This window comes from Podarcis muralis, chromosome 3 (genome assembly GCF_964188315.1).
Source record: "Podarcis muralis chromosome 3, rPodMur119.hap1.1, whole genome shotgun sequence".
NCBI lineage: Eukaryota > Metazoa > Chordata > Lepidosauria > Squamata > Lacertidae > Podarcis > Podarcis muralis.
In genome coordinates this window covers 48,194,540-48,204,365 of record NC_135657.1, presented here as the reverse complement: position 1 = coordinate 48,204,365, position 9,826 = coordinate 48,194,540, and the positions used below count along the sequence as shown (strand labels likewise).

The 9,826-nt window shown below is 43.8% G+C and overlaps 1 protein-coding gene across 1 annotated transcript; it reads left to right on the top strand.

Annotated features, from left to right (window-relative positions):
• Window positions 1-794: 794 nt before the first annotated feature.
• FAM89A (family with sequence similarity 89 member A) lies at window positions 795-9,457 on the top strand. Its single transcript, XM_028723985.2, has 2 exons — window positions 795-1,249; window positions 8,348-9,457. Exons 1-2 carry the CDS (start codon window positions 965-967, stop codon window positions 8,504-8,506), a joined length of 444 nt encoding a protein of 147 aa, XP_028579818.1. The 5' UTR covers window positions 795-964; the 3' UTR covers window positions 8,507-9,457.
• Window positions 9,458-9,826: the final 369 nt, after the last annotated feature.

Genomic DNA, 9,826 nt, shown 5'->3' with positions numbered 1-9,826 from the left:
GCATGTTTAGCCTGGAGAAGAGGAGGTTAAGGGGTGATATGATAGCCATGTTCAAATATATAAAAGGATGTCACATAGAGGAGGGAGAAAGGTTGTTTTCTGCAGAGAAGAGGACACGGAGCAATGGATCCAAACTACAAGAAAGAATATTCCACCTAAACATTAGGAAGAACTTCCTGACAGTAAGAGCTGTTTAACAGTGGAATTTGCTGCCAAGGAGTGTGGTGGAGTCTCCTTCTTTGGAGGTCTTTAAGCAGAGGCTTGACAACCATATGTCAGGAGTGCTCTGATGGTGTTTCCTGCTTGGCAGGGGGTTGGACTAGATGGCCCTTGTGGTCTCTTCCAACTCTATGATTCTATGATTCTATGAATTGCATTTTAGCCTTCCTCCACGTGAATAGGAGTTCACTTTTTGAATAATAAGAATTATATGTCGCGGGGGATTAGGATTTCAGAGATGCTTAGGTGGGGCATGGCCAAAAAGGGTTTGGAACCACTGCCTTATTTATTTACGACAGCTCTTAAATTACCTTGGACCAAACTGCCTCCCCCCCCTTCTTTTTTTAAACTGCACTCTCTTGCTAAGCTATTCCTTCTCAGCAGCCCCGAATAACCCCCCTTCCTCGCTCCTCCGCTTTATGACTAGCTGAAGAAAGCGAACCCCTCCCGGCCGCCGCGCACTCCCCGAAGTGTTTCGGGTACCATTTTGCCTCTATTGTGCCTTCTTCCCTCCTTCTGGGGCCCGCCCTGAGCCCGCCTCTTTCTCCCTTTCAGGGCCTGTCCCTGTTGCGAGGGCGGGCCGAGCGGGGCCGGCAGAAGGGAGGCGGGCCCCGAGCGGAGCCGAACAGAAGAGAGCCTTTCTCTGCGAGGGAAGGAGGCGGAGGCGGCTCTTGTTTTCTTTCGCGGCAGCCTTAGCTCAGCTGGGCTGAGGGGACCGGCTGGCCGCCTTGCCCCGCCGGGTGCCATGAGTGGGTCGGGGCTGCCCGGAGGCGGCGGCGGTGGCGGCGGCGGGTCTGGGTTGCCTCCCCTGCCCAAGAGCCTGAGCGGCTTGTTGAATTCTTCTTCGAGCGGGGTCGGCCCGGGCGGAGCAGGCGGGCGCTGGCGGGACCTGGAGCGGCTCTACGCGCAGAAGTCCCGCATCCAGGACGAGCTGAGCCGCAGCGGAGGCGGCGGAGGGGGAAGGGGATCCCCGCGGCCGCCCAAGCCTCCCAACCTGGACGCCGCTTTGGCCTTGCTGCGGAAAGAGATGGTGAGCACCCGCCAGTTTTTGCTCTCTTTTTTTGCGTGTTTGTGCTTGGTGCAAGTCTTCCGCCCCACCCCCTTTTTAAAATTGCTCAGTTTTGAGTCCCGGGACCTGGCTCGAGAACGTCGCCTCTGAGCGCGTGCAGAGTTCAATTCCGGCTCCCGGAGGCTGTGGGCGATTTCTGCTCCCCTCGCGCGCATGCCGGTACGATGCACACGGTGGAAAGGAAACCTTTTGTTTGTGGCAGGCAAGATTCGAGTTTTCATCCCAGCTCCTTGCGCAAAAAAAAGGCAAATGCTCTTCTCTACTGCGATAGCAAGAGGTGGCAGCACCCCAGTTGCTGGATCTGCTTCCCAAAAGGAAGTGAGATTGGCCTCTTTTAGGTGGGCAGTTGAGGGGGCAAGTCCCCTTGCCTGTGAGCACATGGGTGTGGCCAGTGCTTTTTTTTTCTTGGGGTACGCATACCCCTAAACATTTTGTGAATCTAAGTTTGGCCTCATTGAGGGGCAGTATTTCAATATGAGTAGGAAAATGAGAGTACAGTACCCCTAAACATTTTTTTAGAAAAAAAGGACTGGGTGTGGCTGGGGGGGCAGCTGCCTCCAGTCAACAAAAATAAAGAACTGAGGTCCTGCCCCCCCCAACTAAAGTCCTGCCCCCCCCAAATCCTGGCTTTGCCCATCAGTAAGCACCATTCAATTCTGGGGAGATATGGTTAGGATTGTGCAGTAAGACACTTTTCCACCAAGCCTGTTTACCTGTTGCAGACTCATTTTTTTGCTCTCTTCTTTTTACTTTAATACTGTTTTTAGTTGTAGAGTTTTTAATTCTTGTAAATTGCATTTGGGGCTCCCACTTAGGTCCGAAAGGCCGTATATACACATTTTTAAGGGATAAAATCTATTTTTAGATAGATTTAAAAGCGATAAAGGTGGAAACTGGAAGCTGTTTTGCTTATTAATCACTATGGCTACCTTAGCTGTGCTGAAGACCTTGGGCAGACCCTGTGGAATTTTTATACTTATTTATTTACCCTTTGAACAGTTGTGAAACTGAGGAGTTCAAATGGAGAATTGCCAGGAGGTAAAGGGGGTGGGGTGGGGGCTGCCATTCTAGAATGACAAACCCAAAGGATGCATAGAGCTAGTTGTGCAATTCTTTGGGCCTAAGCCTGTGATGGTTACCCAAGTTGCAGTTAATGGATGCAAGACCTGTCTAGGGATTGTGACTGAAACATTCCTCATGTGAGAGAGAAAAAGAAAAAGAAACTCAAATCAAAAGATTGGCAAACCAAAAAAACAAAACCTTGATAGCATCTGAAGTATGTCACTATTATCTTCCCTTTTAAAACTCTTTTCTCATTCTGTCCTCTTTGTTTCCTTCTAAAATAAAGTACTTAAAAGCTATTTCCTCTAAAAATGATCTTGTTCATTCTTTTAGTTCCTCTACAAATTCTCTTTTAGTTAGAACTAATTTTTCATTCTGCGCTCTAGTCATAGTTGCATATTGTACAAGCACACACCTGTTCTTTATATTCACTATTTGGATCAGAAGTGTTTTGTTCTGTTTCAGAAACTGGAATGTGACTTCTAGTAAGCAGGCTGCTTCTTTCCCACCTTTGACTTGTCTTCTGAAATGTAGGTTAATTGGCTTAATGGGCTTTTACTTTGCACAGGATTGGTACTTGGGCTGTGCACCAGATTGCTTACAGCAGCAGATTCACATTGGTTTTTAAATGTGACTAAAAACTGAAGTGCTTCAAATATTGTTACACTAGTAGATCATGTAAGCAAACAAAGTATGGGCTAGATTCATTTTGAATATCAAGCATGGCTTTTTGTCTTATAAACCTATAAATCAAATTAAGAATGAGTCCTTTCATTGTCCCAGAAAAGCTTTTGCAAAACCCGCAATCTAAAAGGTTTTCCCATTTTAAGTGGTACACATATGCCTTTCATGAGACAAAAGCTTCAGGTTAAACAAGCAACATTGCTCTTAGTGAAACATGACTGAATTATTAGGTATGCAAAACTTTTCCTTTGGATCGGTAACATGAAACTTCCAAAGGCAGCAGAGATCTATGCCTGTCTGGCACACCCCTGATTAAGTAATCTGGAGCTATCTTTTTTCCTGCTGTAGGAAGGAAGTTGCAATGGTTGACAAGTTTTCGTAGAATTAGGATGTCAGCTCATGAATACGCACAGCATGTGATCACTCTAAATCTGGCTATTTTAAGATGTGATTAAAAGGTATTTTCTCTTTGCAGTATTTGTGGGATACTGCTGTCAATCTGCACATGGTCCTTGGAAATAGAACATGAAAGCATCATAGCATTGTCTAGCTCGGGCCATATGTGGTGTACGTATGGCGCACTGTATGTTAGGATCCTGTAAACTCCCTTCAGAAAACAGCAAAGTATCACTTTAAAATACAGAGTATTAGAGTCAGACACCTTCTCTTACACATGTCCTCTTTGCATTCATGACAGTGCCCACCAATCACAATGTGGCATGCTGATGACACCCTCAGCTTCGCTGCACAAGGAAGAAATTATGTGTGGCGATGGTGAAACATCAACATCACCTTGCCCAACCACACAGATAAGATGCAGCGCTGCAAACATCTACTAGAGTGCCCTTATCACTGTGAACCACTCTGGTGCATCCAGTCCAAATCCCATAACTGGGATCCCTGCAGGTGACCTTGCACCATGCACATGGGCTGGAGATCAGCCTTTGGACAGGAAAACATACAGGAAGGATGGGCGTTCCTGGCATATCACCCAGCCTCACTTTTGCATGGTGAACCTTTCGCCTCCACTTGGCAACCGTTCAGCCCCTGATGGGGAAAGAGTGCCTTTGTGAGAAAGAAAAGAGATCTTTTGCATGGTAAGAGGAATGGAGATACCAAGTGGTGGGTGTGTAAACAGTAAGAAGAGCTGGGGCAGTGGATTTTAGCTCTCCATTAGCTTCAGTAGGAATGTTTTTAATTTACACACAGCCAAGCTTGGGGAAGCTTCGGAAACCTGTTGTTCCTCCTCCTGATACACTGCCCATTTTTTATCACTCTGCTGGTGGAATTGCACCTCATAAGCCTGGTGCTATGCCAGTGTCCATCCCCATCACTACTGTTTATCATCAGCTAGTGCAAAGAAACCGACTGGCATTTTCACACCCCTCTCATCTGCAGTACAGGGTGCATAGCTTATTAATGTAAGCTTGTCTACTACAATTTGAAACTGTAGGTATTCCTGACTTCACTAATGCCATTGCTAGTCAGAAGGTGTATTTATGGAATCTGGAGCCTGGCTGTGTGGTTTCTATTTAATGTTGAGATTATATCTCAAAGGTAAAAAACAAACAAACCCTAATTAGATGGTATCACACCCTCCACCATAAATCTTACTTGTATCTTTTGGATAGAAAATGAAATTGTATGTTCTGGTAAGAGATATAAACCCAATTGTTTAGATTGCTTTTCTGATGATACCTAGCCTGCATATTTGTCTTGCTCATCCTTCGCCCACTTTTACTTATAATTCTTAATCTTGCCACCCTCACAAATACCTGCAATTGATGTTTACCTATGATTCATTTCTGTTTTCCTTATGAATAACTAGTTGAACTGTAACACGGCTAGCCTTGCAAGTTAGTTTTGCCCATTAGTGGGAGGTGAGTGTTTTGCTTTGAAGGGTAAATGAGAAGTCATCACTAGATCCACCCTAAGGGGAGAAAGGCAAGCTTAATTTCTGGTAGTAATATTATTTTTGAAAGGCAGAATAAAATAATGTGCTATGATCTTGGACACTGCAATGCCTATGCTATTTTTCTTTCTCTACTTCGGGGGGGAGGGGGGGAGCCTGGCATGAGTTGTGTGAAAGGCAAGATTGAATGATGTGAGGTGTTTGATTATATTCATATTATTTCCCTAAATGTCCTTGTGAAAAGCTGCCCGTATAAGCTGAAGGTAGTTGCATAGGGCGTAAAAACAGAAGTCCTATGGACCAAAAAGTTAAATACATTAAAAAGAACATTCATGGCATAGTGCAGATAATACAAAGTACTCTTGTCTTCCACATTCATTCAATTCTCCATTACTGTGTAGGAAGGAAGGAGGCAGGTAATATATGATGAAGTAAGCCCTGAAAGAAGTTCTGTAAAATGCTCAAAGAATCTTGTTATACCTTGGGCAGTTTCTGTATTTAATTCAAGAATTTAAGCTTTCAGAACAACCTGGCTTTGTACTTCATTGCTGTCCTTTCTTTAAACTACGCAGATTCTGATGGAGCAGAATGGTCTCTTTTAAAATGCTTGTGTGAAAAGCTGGGAGTAAATAGGATGAAATTGTTGTAGTAGCTGGCTGCCATCCACAAGTGTTATAGCAAGCAAGCATCAAACTGAGTGTTCTTCAAGGGGCAGACACGCCCACTCAGGATTTTCTGGGCCCATGTGGATTATGTATTTTGTGTTACTTGCAAAAGAGGGCATACATTTGCATACACTTTGTGTCATACGCAAATTTGTATTCTCTTTTGTGGGGTGGAAGACCATAAGATAAATCGGGGGCCATACAGGAATAACTTGTTTGTCCAACAGAATGGATGGTATCCAGCTGACTGCTTCCATTACTGCAAATATTTCTCTTTTTCTTTCCCCCCTCCACACTCCCCAAATTTGCTTCGGGAACCCCCCAGAACAGATATGGGGGGGGGTGTAAGGAAAGGAGATGGGGAAGTTCTGGATTTCTATATAAGGAAAGGCATAACCTGTTAAATTACTGCTTGCCACATAGCTGCTAGGGACGCGGGTGGCGCTGTGGGTAAAAGCCTCAGCGCCTAGGGTTTGCCGATCGAAAGGTCGGCAGTTCGAATCCCCGCGGCGGGGTGCGCTCCCATTGCTCGGTCCCAGCGCCTGCCAACCTAGCAGTTTGAAAGCACCCCCAGGTGCAAGTAGATAAATAGGGACCGCTTACTGGCGGGAAGGTAAACGGCGTTTCCGTGTGCTGCGCTGGCTTGCCAGATGCAGCTTTGTCACGCTGGCCACGTGACCCGGAAGTGTCTCCGGACAGCGCTGGCCCCTGGCCTCTTAAGTGAGATGGGTGCACAACCCCAGAGTCTGTCAAGACTGGCCCGTACGGGCAGGGGTACCTTTACCTTTACCTTTACATAGCTGTTAAAGGCACAAAAGCTCAGTTCTCCCTCAATGCTAACCCTAAACCATGCAAAGAACTCATGTTCCATGATTTGTAAACCACTTATGTTACTGTATATCTGTCATCAATTAATCTTAGGCTAGCAATACCTCATTCAGTACAAGACCAGACATGGTGTTTCAGCTGGCTGGTGGAGGGGTCACAAGAGATTTTAAATTTACAGTTATTTTGGTTCAGATGCCTATTCTTGGGTAAAGATTACCGTACATTGTTTTAAAGGAGGAGTGTCTTTTAGGAGCATATGTTACAGCTGTTTATTTATACCTAGTAAAAACTACAACAATATTACCAGCCAAGGTGAAACAGCCATCTTTTCTTCTTTTTAAGCAAAAAGGAGTAGTTGATTCTTTGACATGAATATATTCATTTAAGTGTATTAAGTGCAGCACCTTGCTCTCAAGAATCCCTGTTTCCTTCCCCTCCCCCCCCCCCATGAGTAGAAAAGCAATCACCTTCCATGTTGCTGCTACACCTCCCCAGTTTCATTTCTGTAAAAACAGAGGCACACACTTTTATGGGACTAGAAAACACTGAACTACACTGCAGGGTTGTCATACGGTATTATCTTCCACCTCCCCGCTATCCAAGCAATATCAGCACAGCAACACAACTTTTTTGCAAGGATGCTATAACCCACACTTTCCCAACCTCACCACACCCTCCCCCTGAAGCAATATGGATAGGGTAATGATGGGTTGTATTTATATTTGCATTGGTAGGATTTTTTTTAAAGTTTGCATACTCAGGGGAAAAATAAACTAGAGTTCAAAAGAGAATGGACTCCTTTCTTTGCTGGTACTTTTTGCTTTGGGGTAGACATGTTGTTGCCCAATCACAGCTATGCTAAAATCCTGGAATTCTCAATTATTTTCTTTGTGCAACAACCACTTATTTACCAAGGAAGATGAACAGGCACCCTCAGAATGAACCAGACAGTCTCTGGAGAACAGTTGAGTCATACAAGTACTAGAGAAGACCCCAACATGGCTTCAAAATGAATGTTGAAGTCTTTTCCCATTGACCCTTAATTTCTCAAGAGCACTTGTCAATCAGAGCTCTGTTTCACGCACTGGGTAAAAAAAACCAACAACACTGAAAGGCAGGAATAGTATCATATCTCACAAAGCGATTGCTTTGAATGGTACCTACACACTTTGCTTCATCATTTTCATTCTACAAGGGCTAGAGACAACTGCCTGCCCCCCTGCCAACCAATCAAATGAAAGTGTGGAGCTGGGCCTGATACATCAGTCATCCCTGCACCAGTTTGTCAGAATTGGGTTCTGTTGATTTCCTATGAAGTAGAATTCAAAGCATATCGGGGGAGGGGGAAAAGAATACTGAATGTTTCCTCAATTCATGCTTTTGTTCCCATGAAGTTGCTTCTCTCCCATAGGGACACACTGACTAGAACCTTCCCCCAGGGGGAGTAAAAAACAAAAAGGAGGGAGTTTCAGTCCCCCTTCTCCCACCAGATCAAGGTGCACCTTAAACTACATTTATTTCCCCACTTTATAAGAAATTGGCAGTGACCCACTTCTGACACAGGTCTGTGCTAATCACATCTGGTTTCTCCTTAATGCAGCATCAGCCTATGGTTACACAGATCCTCTGCTATTAAAGAGGGCATGGTAACATGACTTAAGCATCAGGAATGTTTTGCCACGCTGCTTCCTGCACACTCCAGCTTCCCCCACAGCTGTTTCTTCCTTACTTCGGCAGGGTGGAATCTCCCACGTAATTTAATTATCCTGCTCATATTGTGTAATTGTCAGGTACAACACTGATCTTCTGAGTGAAGTCATTGTGGGGAGCAAAATGTGCAAGCACCAGCATTTTAGAAGTAAAATTAAGCCATAAATACTAATATGTGTGTGTGTTCTCTTCTACAAGGTTGGTCTCCGGCAGCTAGATATGTCATTATTATGTCAACTATACTCCCTTTATGAGTCAATTCAAGAATATAAAGGTGCCTGCCAAGCTGTATCAAGTGCAGACTGTGCATATGCTCTGGAAAATGGCTTTTTTGATGAAGAGGAGGAATATTTCTAAGAACACAGCCGTTCCCTGGAGTAGAGCTGAGATCATCGGCGTCTAATTGGAACTTAAAGTGCATTCCTGCCTTGTGCTGAAGAAAAGACACTCTGCTACTTTGCAGCCCATTTATTTCTGGCATGCTGTCAACCCGAGTTACACATTGTGTGAATCCTCCTTTAAGGAAAGCCATGTGCGACAAATTTTAAGGCGTCCTCAAGCATGTTTGACAGGCCATGTCAGTATAATTTGTGAACTGGGTGTTTCCAGTTTGCACATGTTGGAAAATAACTTTCTATTAACTGTTGCTTGGGATCATGCAAGGAAGAAATGACATCTGGAGTGTTCTGACATGTAAAACATTAGTAGTAATAATTGTATATGTATTTTGTAAACATTTGAATAGTCTTTGAACTGATCTTTTGACTTTTTAAAGAAAGTCTTGTTAAAAACTCAGAGCATTGAGGACCAACATGTACCTTCTCCAGTACTGTATTAGACAGACTTTTAAAAATCTCAGATACACTTCTAAAAGCCTCTTACCATATTCTTTTCCATCCCAAAGTTTACAAATGTTAGGAATCTTACCCTCTTTCCCCAGTGATCAGTTCACTCTTTCACTCACGCAAGTTTTAGCTATTTTAATCCAATCAATTTAAAGTTTTGTAACACTTGGTATATTTTTACACAAATACAGTGAAAGCAAATGGGTCTTCCTTTTTGTGAGCTTATATAAGTGTAATTAGATTGCTTATTCAGTGAATAGTAATATAAATTTCACACAAACTGAGACCAACAGCAGTATTTTATACTCCTTAATGCTTGGAAGAGAGCTGTGAACTTTGTATCTTATAAATCCAAAGGATGTGTACAAATTATTTGTAGGTTATTCTATGCAGCTTTGTTTTTTTATACTATTGTAACAGAAAACTCAAGCTTGACCTGTAATTTATTAAACTTTATACCAAACATGGTGTGTGTATGTAAATAAGTAAAATTATCTAAGTACAGCCAAGCCTGCCTCCTTCACAAATAAAACACAAACTGCCACCTCAGTCATGTTGTCAGGTTTTGCACAGAGGGTGCTTCCATGAAGGAATTTTCAGGAAACCAGTACATTCGTACCTTGGATCTCAAGCGCCTTGGCTCCCGAACAAATTGGCTCTCAAACAATCGAAACTCAGAAGTGAGTATTCCGGTTTTTGAACAATTTTCGTAAGTCAAATGTCCAGTGTGGCTTCCACAGCTTCTGATTGGCTGCAAGACGCTCCTGAAGCCAATCGGAAGCCGCACTTTGGTTTTCGAATGGTTCCGGGAGTCCATTTGACGCATTCTGTT

Bases quoted from the DNA above. Each gene is read 5' to 3' on its own strand.
- FAM89A (XM_028723985.2), top strand. From the start codon at position 965: ATGAGTGGGTCGGGGCTGCCCGGAGGCGGCGGCGGTGGCGGCGGCGGG. The intron at 1,250-8,347 runs GTGAGCACCCGC...CTCTTCTACAAG, and splicing joins CCTTGCTGCGGAAAGAGATG to GTTGGTCTCCGGCAGCTAGA.